Here is a 22334-nt window from a genome sequence, read left to right on the forward strand (position 1 = left end):
CAATGCCCAGGTCTGACGTAGAGGCTCTGCTAATCGACCCAGAGCCTCGTCTTGGAACACTGCAGTGACCCCTAGAGGTTGACGTAGAGGCTCTGCTCATCGACCCAGAGCCTCGTCTTGGAACACTGCAGTGACCTCTAGAGGTTGACGTAGAGGCTCTGCTCATCGACCCAGAGCCTCGTCTTGGAACACTGCAGTGACCTCTAGAAGAGAGGTTGACCTAGACTAGAGCCTCGTCTTGGAACACTGCAGTGACCCCTAGAGGCCTATATATTTTCGGTTATGATCACGTGAGGAAGATACAAGATTATTTCCCATCCATAACAAAACCCTTCAATAATATACTAGGGGTGGGAAAAATGTAAATCGATAGTCAACAATCCCATTTTGCTGCAATAATTGTATTGTATATATATTTTGATTGCAGATGTTGACCACGTTTTCCATTGGGGACATAATTTACAATTGAAAAAAGGTAAATCACAATACAGTATATAGCAATATTACAATATTGTGACTAATGTTGTGATAATATCGTATTGTGGGGCTTCTGGTGATTCCCACCCCTATAATATATTAGCCCCTTTCGTGACAACTGATGCACACCTTGCTTTGAATACAGCAGTCACTTGCTCGACCTAACTAGCCATGGGAACATTCACTCTGAAGCACTGGTTATTTACGAACTGTTCGTTCTAAATTTATCACAGAGAAATGTCAAAGGTACCCACAGTTGCACGAGGGTTTCACACACAAAACCGGGGTGGTTTGAAAGCTCGGCGTTGCTAATAAACATTTTAAATCTTTTTTAGAAACTGGTCAACACTGCTCAAAACGGCATTATTTCCGGCGTTGGCTGCCTGGTGCGCCTGCGCTGTGATCACAGCGCATCATGCACAAAACGCCGGAAATAATGCAGTGTTGATCAGTTTATAAAAAATATTTAAAATGTTTATTAGCAACGCCGAGCTTTCAAACCACCCCGGTTTTGTGTGTGAAACCCTCGTGCAACTGTGAGTACCTTTGACATTTCTCTGTGATAAATTTAGAACTAACAGTTCGTAAATAACCAGAGCTTCAGAGTGAATGTTCCCATGGCTAGTTAGGTCGAGCAAGTGACTGCTGTATTCAAAGCAAGGCGTGCATCAGCGGTCACGAAAGGGGCTAATAATATATAAGAATATACATATGCTGTATATGGTGAAAATAATATATTTTTTAACTGGGTTACAGTAGGCAGGATATACTGTAGTTACAGATAGTAGATAACAGACTACTCTGTCTGGATACAGTAGGCAGGATATAGGAAGTAAATAACTAACCCTCAGTCTGTCTGGATACTGTAGACTAATGGTCAACCTATATTGGTTTTCCAATGGCCGATGGCGATGCCGATATTTGGAGAGCAGGGTGGCAGATGGCCGATATGATAAAAAGAAAATTGCATCTAATAAAATACCACTCTTCCTTTTTTTTTGGTAGATCTGCACTTTGCACTCAACGACGTATTCTTTTTAAATCAACAAATGTATCAGACAAAATAAATTGATTGAAAATAGAAATGTACACTGAATGAATCAAGGAATCATTTGACACAAGCTAACTTGAACATTTCTATTTATCAGCCACGTGGGTGCGATTATCGGCTGATGGCGATTATTTCAATATGCCAGATATTGGCCCGTTTGAATCAGTCTGTCACTACGAGAGACGAGATTGTACCAGAAATACTGGTGGAGGACTGAGTACTGAATAACTGTACTGAATAACTGAACTTAAAAAGGGGCAGTTCACCCAAGGAAGGAAACTGTACATTTGGGGTGGGGGGGGGGGGGGGGGGGGGGGGGTGACATTTACCGGGGCCAGTTTAGAATTGCAGCCTCCCGTAGGTGCACTTTGGTTGACACGTGTCATGTTAAATGTGCTATATAAATAAATCTGATTCTCTGATTTGATTGATTTTAAAGGTGGGTAGGGATTCACATTATTTTACGGCTGTGGATAGGGCGTTCCACATTGTTGTGGCATAATTGCGAAACGTGTTTAGTCCCTTGTTTGAGCCGAATCTGGGTTGAACATGATTTGTGGAGCTCCCTCCCACCCAGAGTGCAATCTATCCATTCATTTAGTTTTAGGATGAATTCGTCTAGTTTGAGAGATATCTGCTGTAGAGACGTCTGCCATCACTCAAGGGTCCAATTTATTGAAGAGGCCTGGCAAGACATTTACAAGGCAGAGGATCTCTCTCTCTCTACAGTATGTCTCTGCCTTACCCTCTCTCCATCTCCGTGTGTGTGTCTCTCTCTCTCCATCTCTGTGTGGCTCAGCCTGGGTGACTCCCCCCCCCGTCGCCCTGTGGACAGGGCCAAGCTGGTCCTGGAGAGGGGCATCTCCGCACAGGTTTCCACTAAAAAACCCTGCCGACGCCTCGCCCAAGCCTGGCCCGCGGCAGTCTCTCTCCCGCCTCCTCACCAGCACCCCGCCCAACTCCCCCTCCCGCTCACCGGCCCCCTCCCCGTGCCCTTTGAGTCCCGCCCGGTCCCGTCCGACCACTTTCTGGCGCGGCGGTCGGCCGAGCTCTTCCTCCAGGACGTGTACGGTGTGAAGATAGGCGGCGCCCAACGCCCCTCCCTGCCCCTCCCCTCTCACACACACACACACACACTACCTTCCATGGGCTTGACGATCTGCAGCTTCTCTGGCAGGAAGGTCTTGAAGATGCCGGAGGTGAACGACAGCTCCGACAGGTTGGAGGAGGAGGACAGCCCGCTGCCCATGGGCGAGCTGAAGACGCTCCCCTCCCCCTCCTCGCCGGCGAGCGCCTGCAGCTTCCGCTCGCGCTCCACCTGGAAGAACTGCCGCTCGCACAGGAAGTTGTGGCGTCGCAGCGAGAGGCGGTGGAGAGCCTCGGCCAGGTGGTTGCTGCCCGGGGAGCCCGGCTGGCCCAGACGGACCTCCTCGCTGCAGGAGACACAATCAACTGTTCAAGGAACCGCATCGCATTGACCCTTTCACTACCACACACTACAGAAGGTTAACCTTTCACACTACAGACGGTGTGGTAGTGAAAGGGTTAACCTTCTGTAGTGTGGTAGTGAAAGGGTTAACCCTTTGTCATGTGGCAGTGAAAGGTATTGTCAGAGTGAAAGGGTTAACCATTTGGTAGTGTGGTAGTGAAAGGGTCGCTCTGCAATCAAAGTGTAAACAAACTACTTTTCTTTTGTGATTGTCTGAACCTTTGATGCAGAGACTGACTACATGTGACTACGGTATGTACCTTTAAATTAAATTACTTTTGAGGTTGTATGTTCTTTGGGGGATATTTCTAATATTTGTAAAAAAGTTAGTAAAACTGGAGTTTTTGAAGGTGTGTGAGATTGTAAATCAGCATTGATTTTGGTGAAGTGCCCCTTTAATTGAGTAAAAAATAAGAATTTGTGATAGAAAACGCCTTTTCCTCCACTGACCAGCTTCTACGCAAGCACCATCCAGTGGTTTCTGCCACAGAGTCCTTAGTTACCATGGCAACCACTCCCTGGCATGATTCCCGGCCTTTTGGCAGAGATTGTGATTAATTCAAAACTCACCTGAAATTATAGTTTCATATCATATTGAATAATTTTCTTTGAATATGTTTGTTGTCTATTTTGTAAAGGATTTCTCTTATATATATATATATATATATTTTTTTACTTCATCATCTTTGTACCCAATTTAGTCGTTATGCCAAATCCCTTCCTGTTCGTTACTGTCTGGGGAGGGTGTAGACCACCCTACTGTCGGTCTGGGGAGGGTGTAGACCACCCTACTGTCGGTCTGGGGAGGGTGTAGACCACCCTACTGTCAGTCTGGGGAGGGTGTAGACCACCCTACTGTCAGTCTGGGGAGGGTGTAGACCACCCTACTGTCGGTCTGGGGAGGGTGTAGACCACCCTACTGTCAGTCTGGGGAGGGTGTAGACCACCCTACTGTCGGTCTGGGGAGAGTGTAGACCACCCTACTGTCAGTCTAGGGAGGGTGTAGACCACCCTACAGTCAGTCTGGGGAGGGTGTAGACCACCCTACTGTCGGTTTGGGGAGGGAGTATACCACCACATGCCTCCTCTGATATATGCAAGTCACCAGGCGCCTCTCTTTGGGAATTGAACCCGGATCTTCTCCACAGATGTATTAAAATCTTAAAAGCAGCCTCTATCCATCGTGAGTTTGAGGTTACATTTGGAATCAACCGCCTTGAAAGTCAATTATCCCCAACTTTGCCGTCTTGACTTACTGTGGTGAATTGAATTACAATATTCCTTTTGCATCTTTCAGAGCAGACTTTGAGCGTTTGTGACGTACCCCTGAGTGGACCGGAAGGGCTGTGTGGTCATCACCAGGCTGCTCCGCCCAGAGCCGGGGATGGGGGGCGTGGCCGAGGCTGCCCGCACCACCGAGGCGTTGACCGAGCGCACCGCCTGGAAGACACGCTTCTGGGAAGTCCTGGAAAGGGGGAAGAAGGCAAATGTCAATGACAAGGTTCACAAGGCAAGGTTCACAAGACAAGGTGAATGAATGAATGAATGAATGAATGAATGAATGAATGAATGAATGAATGAATGAATGAATGAATGAATGAATGAATGAATGAAAACTTTATTTAACAGATTGCAGAATGGGTACAATACAAGTATGGCTCAATACACACAAGACAAGGTTCTCAAGACAAGACAAGGTTCACAAGACGAGACAAGGTTCACAAGACAAGGTTCACAAGACGAGACAAGGTTCACAAGACGAGACAAGGTTCACAAGACAAGACAAGGTTCACAAGACAAGACAAGACAAGGTTCACAAGACAAGACAAGGTTCACAAGACAAGACAAGGTTCACAAGACAAGGTTCACAAGACAAGACAAGGTTCACAGTTCAAGTTAAGACAAAAATCAAATATATTGGATATTAAAGATCTCAACTCAAACATGTTATTTTTTTGGAGGCGTGACTTTTGACTATACAGACTGTTATTTGTGACTTTGAAAAAACTGTAAAATGTAATTTATTTCAAAGAGATGTCCTTTAAAGTTTAAAGGTTCATGCTTCTCCCCATCTCTGGCTGACATCACCATTGTGATACAAGATGGTTAGGCCTTTGTGTTTTCCTCAGTGAGGGATTCTCTTTTGTCGGTCAGCAGCATTTTGTACTTGCTGAAGCTTCTCTCTGTATAATAATTTTTTAAGTTTAAATATCAACATTATCTGGCCATTCTCAGTAAATAGTAAATACTATCAAACTTGCCAAAGACCAGAGTTGGGACGGGCACCCGCGCACACACGCACACACACACAGAAAGGGAGAATGGCTTATATGAACTATCCAGTTCATATATCAACTTATATCGACAACTATCCAGTTCGTTTTTTATAGTGTAACATTTGGCTACTTGAAGGAGAGAGAGAGAGAGAGACTGAGACTTGTTACACGCAACGCTAGTCAGTCTCGGAATGGATTTGGTAGCTTTTTTCTGCGTCTCCGTAGATCACCGCACCACCGTTTTAAAGTCTTAGTGAAGATTGATTTATATGAAAACCGATTTATGTATAATTTAGCTAGCTCGGCAACGTTACTGTGATTAAAGCAAACTTAAAAAATATATTCTTTTTTTTAATTATAATTTTTTCTGGAGGGCCCGCCCCGCCAACGGGACGCCCTGCCAAGGCAATGGTAGGGGAAACACTTGATTGTTATTTGTGACTTTGACTATACAGATTGTTATTTGTGACTTTGACTATACAGATTGTTATTTGTGACTTTGACTATACAGATTGTCATTTGTGACTTTGACTAAACAGATAGTTATTTGTGACTTTGACTAAACAGATAGTTATTTGTGACTTTGACTATACAGATTGTTATTTGTGACTTTGACTATACAGATTGTCATTTGTGACTTTGACTATACAGATTGTTATTTGTGACTTTGACTATACAGATTGTTATTTGTGACTTTGACTATACAGATTGTCATTTGTGACTTTGACTATACAGATTGTTATTTGTGACTTTGACAATACAGATTGTTATTTGTGCAGAACCTGCCAGAGCGCCCTTTCCACATTCTTCCTCTGGAGAGGTAGAGTTTCTCTATATTCCCTGAAATCTGAGTTGCATGTGTGATGTCACTAATAGGTCGAATCTAACATGGTCCAATATGTGGTAACTTGACACCTTTATCTTCAGCAGACACAGAAAGCCGAGTAGGTATCGACATGTCTTGAAAGAATATAAGCTGCCTACTTGGAATTCCTGGTAAATATACAAATGGTTATTCAATATAAGATAAATATAAGCGAGGAAGCAGACTACATGGAAAACTGAACGTAGGTGTATTCCAGAAACGTACCTTTGGTCCTCAAACACCGTCTCCTCCTCCTCCACACTCAGCTCCCTCCTCATCGTGCCCTCGATCTCTGCTGCCAGCGAGTCCTGCAACACACACACACACATTAAGGTGTGTTGATGCGTTTATACACTTGTAAAACATATAATCTTGTAAACAATAATAATAAAGAAAAGTATAATAAAAATAAATCAAACCAGGATGCTATACCTCATTGAAAAATAATTATACTATAAGTTTATACTATACTAAAATACTAGGTTTTGTGGCATGTTTTAGTTAAAACATCCGCATTTCATGTAAATTCAGTTCAATAGCAACTCAATCAATATGCAGTGCACTCGTCCTTCACATCCAGAGACCACCGACTATAAAATGAGAAGGATCACTGTGGTAGTTTTGAATGGGGAAACACTAACACTAAAGATCAACAAAGAATTGCTGCGAAATAAACATAAATTAGTTGTTAAAATAATAAAAAAAAAAAAATCGATAATTTGGTCCCGATTTATCGCTTCTTCCAAATGGCATAATGGTCTCAGCCTTAATTCAAAGTAATTCACAAATTGGCATGTAGGTTGACTGCTCATTGTTTCTTACAAAACATGCGGTAACAGTATTTGGCCACCAGGTGGCAAGATTTAGGCCTATTAAAGCACTGGGAATCCGGATTTTGAAGACTTGATCTTGGGATATTTGGATAAAAAGTTGTCCAACCTGATAATATCTTGAAAAACTCAAAGATAATTTAGAAAAACCAGCCCATGTTGGCTGGGGATCAGCCGATAAATAACCTTCTCTCCCGTGTCTCCCCTACTCTGTCTCCCTCTCAGCCTTACGGTCTTGATATATAACCTTCTCTCCTGTGTCTCCCCTACTCTGTCTCTCTCTCAGCCTCAATAAAGAGCTGTCTCAATAAAGAACTGTCTCTCCTGTGGCTTACCTACTCTGTCTCCCTCTCAGCCTTACTGTCTCAATAAAGAACCTTCTCGCCTGTGTCTCCCCTACTCGGTCTCCCTCTCAGCCTTCCTACTGTCTCAATAAAGAACCTCCTCTCCTGTGTCTCCCCTACTCCGTCTCCCTCTCAGCCTTCCTACTGTCTCAATAAAGAACCCTCTCTCCTGTGTCTCCCCTACTCTGTCTCCCTCTCAGCCTTCCTACTGTCTCAATAAAGAACCTTCTCTCCTGTGTCTCCCCTACTCTGTCTCCCTCTCAGCCTTCCTACAGTCTCAATAAAAACCCTTCTCTCCTGTGTCTCCCCTACTCTGTCTCCCTCTCAGCCTTCCTACTGTCTCAATAAAGAACCCTCTCTCCTGTGTCTCCCCTACTCTGTCTCCCTCTCAGCCTTCCTACTATCTCAATAAAGAACCCTCTCTCCTGTGTCTCCCCTACTCTGTCTCCCTCTCAGCCTTCCTACTATCTCAATAAAGAACCTTCTCTCCTGTGTCTCCCCTACTCTGTCTCCCTCTCAGCCTTACTGTCTCAATAAAGAACCTTCTCTCCTGTGTCTCCCCTACTCTGTCTCCCTCTCAGCCTTCCTACTGTCTCAATAAAGAACCTTCTCTCCTGTGTCTCCCCTACTCTGTCTCCCTCTCGGCCTTCCTACTGTCTCAATAAAGAACCCTCTCTCCTGTGTCTCCCCAACTCGGTCTCCCTCTCAGCCTTCCTACTGTCTCAATAAAGAACCTTCTCTCCTGTGTCTCCCCTACTCCGTCTCCCTCTAAGCCTTCCTACTGTCTCAATAAAGAACCATGTCTCCTGTGTCTCCCCTACTCTGGCTCCCTCTCAGCCTCAATAAAGAACTGCCAGAAGCTTAATGAAGAACAAATTCTAAGGGGAGTGGACGGCCTACTCTAGGGACCTCTCAAAATGATAACATGTTGACTGCTCACACAGACGACTTGTAGGACACACACACACACACAGGGTGCTGACCATGGGGTAGTGTCCGTAGGTCAGCGGGTGTCGTCTCATCCCGGCCGAGGGACTGTTCCTATTCCGCAGCTCCTTGTTCTCCTCCTGGGATTCATGCAGCATCCCCATACACTCTGCGTTCCTCTCCGCCAGCTCGTTCAGCTGCGACAGAGGTTCACACACACACACACACACACAGGGGATCACACACACACACACACAGAGAGGATCGCACACACACACAGGGGATCACACACACACACAGAGGATCACACACACACAGAGGATCACACACACACAGAGGATCACACACACACACACACAGGATCACACACACACAATGTCACAGAGGCAAAACACAGAGGATCACACACACACACAGAGGATCACACACACACAATGTCACAGAGGCAAAACACAAACACACAGAGGATCACACACACACACGAGGATCACACACACAGAGGATTGCACACACAATGTCACAGAGGATCACACACACACACACACACACACAATGTCAGAGGAAAAACCCAAACACACAGGCAATCACACACATGTACACAATTGTACGTGTGCAAGTACAATCACACACAAAAGGCCCAGACATACACATTTTAATACTTCTCTAATTCTCTGCATTTGACCCTAACTATTTAGGAGCAGTGGGGCAGCCTCATAGTGCGGCACCCGGGGACCAACTCCAGCTGTAATGCCAGTACCTTGCTCATGGGCAATGGCAGGATATACCACCTAGCATGATGCATGTCTTTTATGGTGTGGGAGGAAACCGGAGAATCCGGAGGAAACCCACATGAACACGGGGAGAACAAGCTCCACACAGAAAGACCCCCCTGCTGGGGGTTTGAACCCAGGACCTTCTTGCATTTGAGGACATCTCATGATACAGAAAACATTGCGTCTGCCACACATACAGAGGTTATTTAGCCTTTGTAAGCCATGTGGAGTCATGATCGTTATGAAATAGACTCACTCTGACCTGTGACAATACATCATAACGGGTGACAAGAAATAAAAGCTACAACTTTATGAAGTCAGATTCTTATCTTAGATCTTATCTTAAGTCTTATATAAATCAGATCTCATCTTAAATCACAGTGTCCCCTCGGGGATAGAAAAGGTCTCATGTTGAATCAATGTCCCGTCAGGGACAGGAAAGGTCTTTTCCTGACCAGTTTGGGGTTTGAAACCGGCAACGTTCTGGTCACACGCCGACTTCTCTAACCATTAGGGCCACCGCTGCACCATTTTCTTGTCAGCCATAGTTAGTGGTGTGTGTGTGTGTGTGTGTGTGTGTGTGTGTGTGTGTGTGACCCACCTCTGCTGTGAGCTGCCTCTGGGCGTCTTTGGAGGCCTGCAGGTGAATCCTCAGCTCCTCTTTCTCCAGAGCCAACTGGAGAGACAAGAGACAACACACAAGAGACAAGAGAACACACAAGAGACAACACACAAACACACACAAACACACAGTTAAGGAACACACCAACATTATGGGAACTGTGGTTACAGTCTTCTCCAGAGAGAGACAAGAAGGTAAGATACCAATTTCCTCTCTGTGCATTCAGTAGAAAGCTATTTGGCTGCAAGCTAGCCTAGTTTAGCACAAATAAATGGCAGTGGATACGGACCAGCTGGCCTAGCTGTCGGCTAAATACACCTCTTCCAGAGTTTTAAGCTAGTCTAGTGGTCCGTATCCACTTCCATTCATTTGTGCAGTGTTCTAACAGCGTTTGGACAACAGTGGAGTTCTATGACTTCTGGATATGAGCTACAATCTAGTGTTAGCTGGATGAGCCATACTTGTGAGTAGAAGAAATTATTATTATTTATTTTTAACAATAACAAAGAAAATGTATTAGGCTATGTGTCCACTAATAGCATTTTTTCGAGGCGGACCGCTTTGAAAAAAGAAGAAAAAAAAGCTTCGAGCGTCTTTCTGGGTCTCCCCAGAGCTCGCGCCAGCCGCGGCTCCGCCCCTTCCTCGATGAGTTACATTGATGAGTGCGCTGCTTTCCAAAAAAGTTGAACTAGTTTCAACTTTATGAGCTGGGAGCGCTCCGCCAAAAACGCTGCCGTCGAGAGCTCATAAAACGCGAGGCGCGGCTCTGGGAAGAGGAGCGCGCCTGACGCTTCTCCAGCATATAAATGAATGACAGAAAGGAGCTGACAACTCATAAAACGTCCCCTATGGACACAAGCCCTTACACTGCCCTTATCCTTTAACACAGCTAGTTTGGGTGTCGATCAGTGATGCTCCACCTCCTCCTCTCTCTCCCCCTCTCTCCTTCTTCCCCCTCCTGCCTCCTCTGCTCTCCCTTCCTCCCTTTCTCTCCTTTAAATGTTAGAGATGACATCAAATGTCCCCTCACCTCCTTCACGCGGTGCTGCAGCTCCACTATCTGAGAGAGCAGCTGAGCGATCTCCTCCTGGTGTCTGAGAAGCTCCTCGTTCTTCTGGGCCAGATCGTCTGACAGAGAGACCATCTGGATGTTGGTCTCGCCTGCACACACAGAGACACACACACACAGATTAGGTGATGACTACCAAATTGCTTTAAAGAAAAGGTCTGCTGAAAGACATTAAAAGAGTTTAGAAAGAGTTTTGAAAAGAGTTTAAAACGTCAACATGTTTCTAAGACCATACACATGGCAAACCTGTTGCTCAATAACCTCACAAAAATGATAGGATTCAGGTTAAAAAAAAATGGCGAAATGCCCCTTTATTAGCTCTAAATGGAAAAGTGGCAAAAGGAGATTTGGTGGGACGGACACAGGTAAGACACACCTGAGAGGGACAAGCTTCTTGACAGACGCACAGGGCTGTACGCTAAGCCTTTTCACTAGGGGCACAGGTGCCCCTAAATTCACAGAATCTTTTTTTAGGAGCACTTTTTAAATAACAATTTCACCATTATAGTGCAAACAAATATGTTCCTCCTGCCTCATTACTGTGGTCCTTTTATTTAACATTTAAGTGCTTTTGTTTTCAGGTTTGTATCTTTTATAATGAACCAACTGAAGTATTACCACAGCTGCAAACATTTCTTCTTTAACACTTTGAGTGCCAGCCACGAGAAATCTTGTTAGTTCATGCCATGCGTTGAGTGCCAAGAACGAGAAATCTCGTTATTTAATAGTTATTTTTTTTTATTATCGATTTCCATAAATTTTTCATCAATTTAGCCTCACATTACCATTGGGGATCTATCTGAGCTCGAACATGGAAAATACCGCCCCCTATCGTCTCTCCGGATGGTATTGCACCCATTGGATTGGACTGAATGAAATGGATGGGGAAAAAAGAGTCCGGAATCCACATTTTACTTGTCCGGTATGTAACCGGAGACAATCCCATTCATTGCCGAGCCGCAGAACAGCGTGGAATATGTGTTTCAAGTACCCAGCGTTGGATCAATAAACACGATCGATATTTGGAATGGCGATCAGGAATTGGAATAATCTTTTTAGAGAACATCTGATCTGAGGTAAGGAATCTATTTTACCAGTTTTGGGATAATCAGTTTTTTTCACCTATATATCAACATGTCCTATATGTGTGTATGTGTGTGTGAGTGTGTGTGTGCTGATCAGGAAATAAGATAATCGATTTTTCAGCCCGCTTCTCTAGCGTGCATAAGTACACATAATACTATCGATAATCTAGCGTTTATTTGAAAACGATTCATAAATAGGCAAAAAAATTACGTGTTTTGTGTATTCCACTAAAGCGCGATTCCTGCAGAATAACTTTTTTTTTAAGTTTAAAAAAACGAGCGTTTTTTCAAAATGGTATAAAACGAAAATGTACTGATTAAAAAACAATCCATTTGGACAATGTTGACTGCAAACAAGTCATTGATAAGCGACGGGCGTATTAGACACATAGCCATAATTTAAGATATAGTTTATGCGTTCGCAAATGTGCTCGCCCTCCCATTGACTACAGCACCGGCACTCAAGCGCTAAATCGTGCGCCCCCTGCTGGCACTCAAAGTGTTAATTGATAACAGTGTTCATTAGGGATGGGTTAGGATCGTTAGGATTTGATCGATACTACTACTCTTATCGGTTCTTTTTTATTATTTTGCAATACTTTTTTTTTTTTATTAAAAACATAATCGACATTGCTTTATTATTCTTTTATATAACTATATTAGTGCACATGGCTACTTTTTGATCAATTAATACAAGCAGTCAAATAAATTAACTATTTTGGGACTTTCTATTTTATTTAGAAAGTTCTTAAATCAGAATGTCCCACCCAATACCCAGCTGTTAAAAACGGTTCAATACTCTACTTCGATACTTTTAGAACAATAGCCTGATGCTGTATTTTCCATGAGTTGAGTGGATGCATGACCGGAGCAGTGTGTGTGTGTGTGTGTGTGCGTGTGCGTGTGCGTGTGTGTGAGAGTGCACGCTTTGCGTAGTGGGCGTGTGTCAACAGTGTCAGCTGAACTCGGACCAAACAAGGCAAGTCAAGAGTTTTATTTGTCACGGCATACAAGTATACAGTGAAATGCGGGGGGTCTTGCCCGCAATGATTGTGCAATAATACAATAAGAATAGGATGAGAATAAGACATTTGTGCAATAATACAAGTAATAAGAATAAGACATAACCGGTATATGTACATAAAGTTTACAAAAAGGATGGTAAGACATGCTAAGGTCCTGCGATAGTGCAATACACTGTTAGCTACGGATGAGGCACTGAGTCTTATGGACACTACTATACAATGCTATACTATACAATCTACAGTTATACTATGCGTCTTTATGCTAGCTTGCTATATCCATCTGTTTACTATACAAGAACCACTCCCGTTCTTGTTTTTAAAGTGACCTTTCATTGTGTAAAGTGACCGTTGAGTGTGAGCGTGTGCAGCATGCGTGTGTGTTCATGCTAAAGTGACTGCTAGTGTGTGACTGAGCGTATACAGTGTGTGTGTTGTGTGTGTGCATAGGCATAGGGAAATAGTCAGACATCCCAGAATTATTTCATAATACAAAGTTTCTGAATGGATATTTGGATTAAACCAAGTTGTATGCAGTGATGACCGGTCTTTCCCAGCGGAACATAAGTAACTTAAAAAAAAAAAAAAAAAAATCATCTTTTTCCTCCTCCTTTTTCCGATTTTTCTCCCATCCCAATGTTAGTCGTTATGCCAATTCCCAATCCCCCTTCCTGGTCGTTGCGCACTCTACCCCCTACCGTCGGTCTGGGATGGCGGAGACTATCGCATGCTTCCTCCGACACATGTGTAGCCAGCCCACCGCTTCTTTTCACCTGGCAGCGCGGACTCTCACTGGGAGAGTGTAACGTGTGGAAGGTCACACTACCTCTCACAGATCCTTCCCTTGCTGTGCAGGCGCCCCGACCGAACTGTAGGAGTCGCTGTTTACAACGACCAGGACCCACCCACGCCGGCTTCCCACCCGCTAACACTGCCAATTGTGTTAGTATGGGCGGTCGGCCAAGCCGGAGGCACCACAGACGGATTCGATCCCACTGGCTCTGTGGTGGTAGACAGACGCTTAGTCTGCTGCGCTACCCGGCCGCGGAACACAAGTTACTTAACGTTACAGCCTTACAGGGGTCGGGCTATGCATGCTTAGCTTGCTAACGATAGCAGTGTAACTTAATGTTACACAGGTCGCGCTATGCATGCTTTTTTCGAACGTTTCGTTCTCTCCGCTATGATGCGCTCTGCTCTAGCATGGACAGCACCTCTCAAGTACCCGTATGTGCATGTGCGAGTGTCAGTCGCGCAAGTGTGTAAGTAACAGCCCCGCTCCTCGGGCAGACGGAGAGAGACAGAGGGAGGAGAGATATAGAAAACGGCCACCAAGATTAGTTCGCAACATTTAAATCCCTCGAAAAAAAAGGAGTGAAATGCGAATGAAAGGGTTGAAATCAGTACTAGCAAGGGTGCCCCCCAAAAAAATCTACTCGCACAGGCTATTTTTAGGGGCAATATGCGACGCCCTCGTAGCACTGTACAGCCCTAAGACACACCTGAGAGGGACAAGCCTCTTGATATTTGGTGGGACAGACGCAGGTAAGACACACCTGAGAGGGAGATATTTGGGAGCTTCAGACATGCTCAGAAGAACCGCAACGTTGACTTGAGAACTGCTGGGGGGGGGGGGGGGGGGGGGGGGGGGGGTGAGTGAGTGAGTGAGTGAGTGAAACACATCACAGGGCAGGCAGGAGAGAGAGGAGAGAAAGAAAGAAAAACAGACAGACAAGACAGGAGAGAGAGAGGAGAGACAGACAGGGGAGAGAGAGGTAGGAGAGAGGCAGACAGAGGAGAGACAGATGAGAAAGCCAGACAGAGAGACAGGAGAGAGAGAGGAGAGACAGAGAGAGAGACCGACAGAGACAGATGAGCGAAAGCCAGACAGAGACAGACTCACGTAGTTCTTTGACACAGTCGCTGACCAGCTGTTGCTCCTTCTCCTCGTACGTGATGGTCTCAGTCTTCAGGTAACGTGCCTGCAGGACGGAACAACCAATCAGAACACACTTCACCTTCAGTCCATTTGCCTTCATTCTGGCTTTTGTTTCATGGCTCTCTGCTTGAATGCACGCAAAGATAACTTTGATGGACAAAATAAAATGGAAACACGAAACATTCCACTCTTCCTCAATCTCGGATGAGTGTGTGTGTATGCAGGCCTGGGCGATGTGTGATGAGTGTGTGTAGGCAGGCCTGGGCGATGTGTGATGAGTGTGTGTAGGAAGGCCTGGGCGATGTGTGATTAGTGTGTGTAGGCAGGCCTGGGCGATGTGTGATGAGTGTGTGTGTATGCAGGCCTGGGCGATGTGTGTCGCCTCTGCCAATTCCTACCCCTATACAGTACGTTACTATATATACACTGTAAGGGGCTGAGGGGAATGGTGATCAATGGATGCTATGTTCCTGCCTGTTGGCTCCCCCCAATGGAGAGAAGAAGACTGACAGCTGCACACATGCAGACACACACACACAGCTGTCTTTCAATTAGCAATCAGCATGCCTCTCAAAGAGGACAGACCAAGAACATCAGAGGGTGTCTTGGAATGGAGAGTGGGAGAGCTGTGGGGAGACAACCAAACCGTGAGTTAAACAGCCGGTAAGCCGGACAGCGGCCCGGCCTAGTTAAAAACTGGACTATAGCAAAGACAATTCGGTGCTTCACTGGGAGCCAGTATGATTTTTGTTTGTTTCTTAATTTTCTGTTTTGTTTAAATAAATGCCCCTGGCCATTGTCCAGCGGGGAGCTAAAGCTGTTTGACTGTGTGTTTGATTATTTGTACAACCATATTGCACCTTCCACCTACCCCTGTCTGCTACCTTTGTTACAACACTAATAAGGTGATATATGTACTGTATATATGTTTTTATTGCAGATGGTAAAGTTTTTCATTTGCAGTTGAAAAAAGGTAATAAATCAACAATATATTGCAATATCACCATATAATCACAATATTGTGACTAGTAAGGCTGTCCCCGAAGACTGTTTGGGATTCGAACTTAGTCAGGATTTTTTAAATAAAATAATTCAAAACAAATTCAAAATAATCATTTTTTATATATATATAAATATCCTCAAACTAAATCCTCAATTTGAATAAAGTGATTAAATTCGTATTTTTTTTATTTATTAAATCAACTTTCTTTAAAACCCCATTGGTTTAAACAAAATGAATAGTGAGATATATCGGTGTTTTTTCAATGTATATTTGGTTTATAACTGATATATAGAGACGAGCTTTAAGAAGGTAATACCATTATCATCATTACCATTATCATCAGGGTTTGCATGTGTGTCTGTCTCTATTCAAACTGGGCAGAGGGGGTTGCAGCAGCAGACTGAGAGCTCAGGGCATGCCGAGGTCGCCATCGGCACATAAACAAACTGATAACAGCTAGGCAGCAGGAGACAGAGAGCAGAGCGATGGAGTGTTTGACAGTAATGAAACGTTTTGAATGTGTGGTAAAGGTTATTAGCAGTTGTCATGACAGCGCGTCGCATGACAACCAGGAGAGGGGCGAGGCCGTCGTTGCTATGGCAAAGATCCTATAAATCCGACAGTGTTTCCGGGTGGGACTGGGACTGAGACCAAGAACGAACGACTTTGAGACGGCTCCCTCCTCTCATCACAGAGGGGGGGGGGGGGGGGGGAGAGAATGTCACATCATCATTAGCTTCGGCTAACACGAGGAGGGTTTTGGCTAACGACAAGGCCTGAGCCACTATTGGACTGAATAGCGGAAGAGACGATAGCAATGAAAATACGAATTGGTTCCAATCTGATTATGAGGTTCTGTTTATATAATAAACAACGCTCTTTCAAGAAAGGTATTATGCTGTCAAGGTGTCAAATTCTTATGAAGGTGGTGAATACTTATGCCTGCGGATTACATTAAAGGGGGTTGATAAGGATTGTACAGCCAGTATGAGAAGACGTCGGAGAGATAAAAACACAACGCAGAGGGTCAGGGGATGGAGAGAGGATAACACAAGCCAAACAGACGAAGACGTGATACTGGCTGATTGATCAGAATCCAACAATAGACAAATTATAATAATAATAAAAATACAAATTTTGAATGTTGATTTAGAATTCGAATGCCAACGTAACAAACTAAGGTCCGAACGTTCGACCATTTGGGCTCAGCCCTAGTGACTAGTATCGTGATAATATCAAACTGTGGGGCCTGGTGATTCCCACCCCTATAAGTTACTATATATATATAAAGTACCGGTATATACACTAATAAGTTACTATATTATATATATATATATATATATACACACTAATAAGTTACTATATACCGTATATATATATATATAGTCAATTGTAGCTATATAGTAACTTATTATACTGTGAACTCCACCAATTATACCAACTCTGTGTGTGTGCAGTAGCCTCTTACCTCAGACCTGAGTGCCAGGTTCTCCTCCTCCAGGTCCTGCAGCTTGCCCTGAAGGACCTCCAGCTGGCCCAGGGCGGCGCCGGCCGCAGAGTGGCCCCCCTGGGGGCGGTGCTGGCGGAGCGGAGTGGAGCAGCTGGAGTCCGTCTCACTCTCCTCCGAGGCGCTGGCCACCATGCGGAGCAGTTCGTCCTTCTTGGAGAGCTCATGTTGGAGCTGGTGCACCTGGGGGAGGGAGGGATGGAGGGAAGGGGGGAGGGAGAGAGAGATAGTATCATATGTTTCACATCAGGCAACATACAGGCAAGTATTTCTGGTGAATACATTTCAAGCATTTCTCCATGTAGCCCTTTGTGAAGTGCACCTTTTTAACCACCAGAGGGCAACAATAAGGGCTGTGATTTCATCACCTCAAAAGCCCTGTTTTTCAAAAAGCAACAGGGCTTTTGAGGTGATGAAATCACTGCGCCCAGGCAGCAGTGTGTATATCTGCTTAGAAAACGAAAATGTCTAATTTTTATTAAATTTTTTTCCACATGGTAAATACACAGGTCACAACATGTTTAGAGGAACGTTTGAGTTGTATGTGTATTTTGTGACTTTCGTTTATTGTCTCTTTCTATGTTATAGTGTGGTCAAATCCAGTTAGTTATTGTTGTGTTTCAACCATGAGTGTGAGTGTTATTTAAAATAACCACCTCGGCCTTGGTTTTCAATGTAACAAGATTTGCCAACTTCTGTTTGGACAGTCAGACTATCTGTTTCTGATTTGAAAATGTGCCTATATTTTCACTATTTTCTCAGCAACGGTAAGTAGGAAGTGTGTGTGTGTGTGTGTGTGTGTGTGTGCGTGTGTACCTGGTCCAAGGCCTGTGTTAGCTGCTCCTCCACGGCCTCATTTCGTTCTTGAAGCAGGTGGTTCCTCTGCAGCAACGACTGACCAATCCGAGCTGCCAGCTCCAAGTCCCGGTCCCGCTGACCAATCAGAACACAGGACACCCATAATGTCAACCAACTGGCTGGCGAAACTCAGGGAACACCATGACATTCAGAAGAAAAAAATATCTTGATATTTGTCACAACCTGGGAGGGGGGGGGGGGGGGGGGGGGGGGGGGGGGGTTAACTTGATGAATTATACGGACCAAAACAAACAGTACAGCTCTGTGACTTGTTTTAACATGATAATTATACTGACCAAAACAAACAGTACAGCTCTGTGACTTGTTTTAACATGATAATTATACTGACCAAAACAAACAGTACAGCTCTGTGACTTATTTTAACATAATTATACTGACCAAAACAAACAGTACAACTCTGTGACTTGTTTTAACATGATAATTATACTGACCAAAACAAACAGTACAGCTCTGTGACTTGTTTTAACATAATTATACTGACCAAAACAAACAGTACAACTCTGTGACTTGTTTTAACATGATAATTATACTGACCAAAACAAACAGTACAACTCTGTGACTTGTTTTAACATGATAATTATACTGACCAAACAAACAGCTCTGTGACTTATTTTAACATGATAATTATACTGACCAAAACAAACAGTACAGCTCTGTGACTTGTTTTAACATGATAATTATACTGACCAAAACAAACAGTACAGCTCTGACTTGTTTTAACATGATAATTATACTGACCAAAACAAACAGTACAGCTCTGTGACTTGTTTTAACATGATAATTATACTGACCAAAACAAACAGTACAGCTCTGACTTGTTTTAACATGATAATTATACTGACCAAAACAAACAGTACAGCTCTGTGACTTGTTTTAACATGATAATTATACTGACCAAAACAAACAGTACGGCTCTGTGACTTATTTTAACATGATAATTATACAGACCAAAACAAACAGCTCTGTGACTTATTTTAACATGATAATTATACTGACCAAAACAAACAGTACAGCTCTGTGACTTGTTTTAACATAATTATACTGACCAAAACAAACAGTACAGCTCTGTGACTTGTTTTAACATAATTATACTGACCAAAACAAACAGTACAACTCTGTGACTTGTTTTAATGGTTTTTGGACAACAATGGAGTTCCATGACTTGAGGAACTCCATTGTTGGTTTTGGTCTTTCAGTAAGTTAGTAGGCTATGTTGACGATAAGAAGAAAACAAAAATTCCACCAGCCTTATGCTTTAAACAGCGATGAAGGCCTTACCTCAGCCAAAAGATGTGTGACCACGTCCATGTCATGGTAGGTTTTGGTCATCTGCTCCATGTGGTCCGCACTGAGGACTGGCGAGACGCAGAGAGAGACAATAAACGTAGAATAGACACACACACAAACATACACACACACACACATGCTTGCAGGCAGCATGCAGGCCAAGGCATGCTTGCAAAACTGCACACAAGAGCTAATCAGTACATGACTCAATGCACTGTGGGAGGGGGGCAATGTAAGTGGTCTATTTTGCATGCCTTAATTCAGAATTGCCGCCATTGTGGGGTATGGTTCTAATTTACTATGGAAAATGTGAATGGGATTATCGAGATTTTGCCTGAATCTGTGCTGAGCAGTGGATAACCCCCCCCCCCCCCCCTGAAGCCCCCACTCACCATCTAAGAAGCTACATGAGGCAGATATTAGGGGTGTAAAGGTACACGTATCCGTACCGAACAGTTTCAGTGTGTACCGTACCAAACGACTGTGTACCGAACGAATACAACGGTATGTTAACCACTAATGACCGCCCACCGGGGGCTGTTTTTTTTTTTTTCAAAAGTCGATTATTAATTTCAATATAGAATATTCGTTGACAGCCCTACAAGTACAATTAGTTACTGCACACTACATCACCCCTGAGTGGAACATGGAAAGCCAAACTTTGTACTGACGAATGTACCGAAAACCCGTACCGAACCTTGACTTCAAAACCGAGGTATGTACCGAACCGTGGTTTGTGTGTACTGTTACACCCCTAGCAGATATACACAGGATGAGAGAGCGAGCGAGAGCGAAAGAGGGTACCTTTGGAGAGGTTGTGAGAACCAGGGTGGGAATAAGAGGAGGGTTCCAGAGCCAGGTATGCTAGAGAGAGAGAAGAACAAAAAAAGAGAGAGAGGAGAAAAAGAGATAAATTGAGGTTTAAAATCTGGAACCAAAAGGAGGTTTGAGGAAAAGGCTGCATCCCAATCACTCATATGTTCTACGTATGAGTGAGAGTGAGTGAGTGAGTGAGTGAGTGAGTGAGTGAGTGAGTGAGTGAGTGAGTGAGTGAGTGAGTGAGTGAGTGAGTGAGTGAGTGAGTGAGTGAGTGAGTGAGTGAGTGAGTGAGTGAGTGAGTGAGTGAGTGAGTGAGTGAGTGAGTGAGTGAGTGAGTGAGTGAGTGAGTGAGTGAGTGAGTGAGTGAGTGAGTGAGTGAGTAGAAAAAGAGAGATAAATTGAGGTTTAAAATCTGGAACCAAAAGGAGTTTTGAGAAAAAGGCTCATATGTTCTACGTAAAGTATCATACTACATACTGGTGGAGCTTACTGTACTAAATACATACAGTATCGTACTACATATGATACGATGATCCTTTATTAATCCCCTTGGGGAAATTCAGGTGTCAAAGCACTGAAAGCAGCATAGGGTGGGGGATACATAGCTTCACAGTCCAGTATCCATCCACACTATAAAATATAAATACAAATACAATATAATATAAAAAAGTACAAAACACAAGATAATCCAGTGATATGAGTCTCTAGTGCAAAATACAAGATAATCAGTACGGTGATGCGAGTCTAGTTCTCAAGTCCAGAGTTCTGACAGTGATAGTTCTGGCAGCAGAGCCGGCCGTCCAAGCCCTTTGTTGTAGAGCCTGATGGCTGCCGGTATAAAGGACAGGCCCAAGCGGTTTGTGGTGTGTCGGGGGGGGGGGGGGGGGGGGGTGGTGGTCTTAGGCTGAACGTGCTCTTCATTTTGGCTAGCTCCTCGTAGAGGGGGTGAGAGGGGTTCTCCAGGATGGCTTCTAGCTTTTTCCTCGTCCTCCTCTCAGCCACCACCTCTAGGTTATCCAGCTCACCACCCACTACTGAGCTAGCCTTCTTCACCAGCTTGTTCAGCTTGCTGGAGTCCCTCGAGTTGATGTTGCCCCCCCAGCACACCACAGTAAAAAAGAGGACGCTGGCTACAACGACTGGTAGAAAGATAGCAGCAGTCGGTTGCACACGTCGAACGACCCGAGTCTCCTCAGGAAGAACAGCCTACTCTGTCCCTTCCTGTAGAGGGCCTCAGTGTAGGGCTGAACGATTAATAAAAAAAATAAAAATAAAAAAATTGAACCAGGCAGCCCCATTGAGATACAAGATCTCCTTTGCAAGTTGTTGTTATTATTGTAGGAACGGTTTAGGAGAGGGAAGTAAGGGGTTTTAGATTGTGTGTTGTGAAGTTTAGACTTCAGAGAGGGAGAGTAAAGTACAGAAAAAAAGGTACCGTTGGGTGCCGGTATCGATTCCCAGGTAAAAATAAACATTTTCAGGCTCGGTGTCCCGAACAGACCCACCGCGTAGTAGGGATGGGTACCGAATTCGGTACTTTTGAGGTACCGAACCGAAACACGTCGGTACTACAGAGTATTAAAAAAATATATATATTTTTTTTACCTTTTTTCTTTTCATGTCAACGTTCACACGCACAATATGCTTACCTAGGATTTGACTTGATTCAACAACAAAGCAGTCAGAGCAATGGCAAGCCGAAAACTGTCGAAATTGTAGTTATTTGAAGTTTGGATTTTTTTTGTTCACGACTGAGGTAGGTAAATAAAATGTCTTGAGACTAAAGTACAGAAAAAGGGTACCGCTGGGTACCGGTATCGATTCACAGGTACCGGTACCGTATCAGTTCAAATGTGAAAGGTACCCATCCCTACCGCGTAGGCAAGCCGCATTTTCCAATAAACCTCTGTGGGGCTGCTTAATTTTTTTTTATAATTATCGCAAATGTAATCGCAATCGCAATATCTGTCAGAAAAATCGCACTTAGATTATTTCCCAAAATCGTGCAGCCCTACCTCAGTGTTGTCTGATGAGTCCAGTTTTTTGTTCAGGTGAACTCATACTGGTGGA

General features: G+C 44.1%; 1 protein-coding gene across 1 annotated transcript in view; it reads right to left on the reverse strand.

The window, feature by feature from the left end:
• trak2 (trafficking protein, kinesin binding 2) overlaps positions 1-22334 on the reverse strand; it is a 77889-nt gene that overhangs the window by 13018 nt on the left and 42537 nt on the right. The window contains exons 4-14 of the mRNA XM_084313075.1: positions 20250-20309; positions 19437-19513; positions 18096-18212; positions 17241-17462; positions 14734-14812; positions 10685-10815; positions 9634-9708; positions 8316-8456; positions 6384-6466; positions 4342-4482; positions 2669-2961 (exon numbers count right to left, since the gene is read on the reverse strand). Coding sequence (XP_084169201.1) covers positions 2669-2961; positions 4342-4482; positions 6384-6466; positions 8316-8456; positions 9634-9708; positions 10685-10815; positions 14734-14812; positions 17241-17462; positions 18096-18212; positions 19437-19513; positions 20250-20309 — 1419 coding nt within the window. The remainder of the gene's footprint in view (positions 1-2668; positions 2962-4341; positions 4483-6383; positions 6467-8315; positions 8457-9633; positions 9709-10684; positions 10816-14733; positions 14813-17240; positions 17463-18095; positions 18213-19436; positions 19514-20249; positions 20310-22334) is intronic.

The sequence above is a fragment of the Notolepis coatsorum genome, assembly GCF_963971535.1.
Source record: "Notolepis coatsorum genome assembly, chromosome: 1".
In the NCBI taxonomy this organism is placed as follows: domain Eukaryota; kingdom Metazoa; phylum Chordata; class Actinopteri; order Aulopiformes; family Paralepididae; genus Notolepis; species Notolepis coatsorum.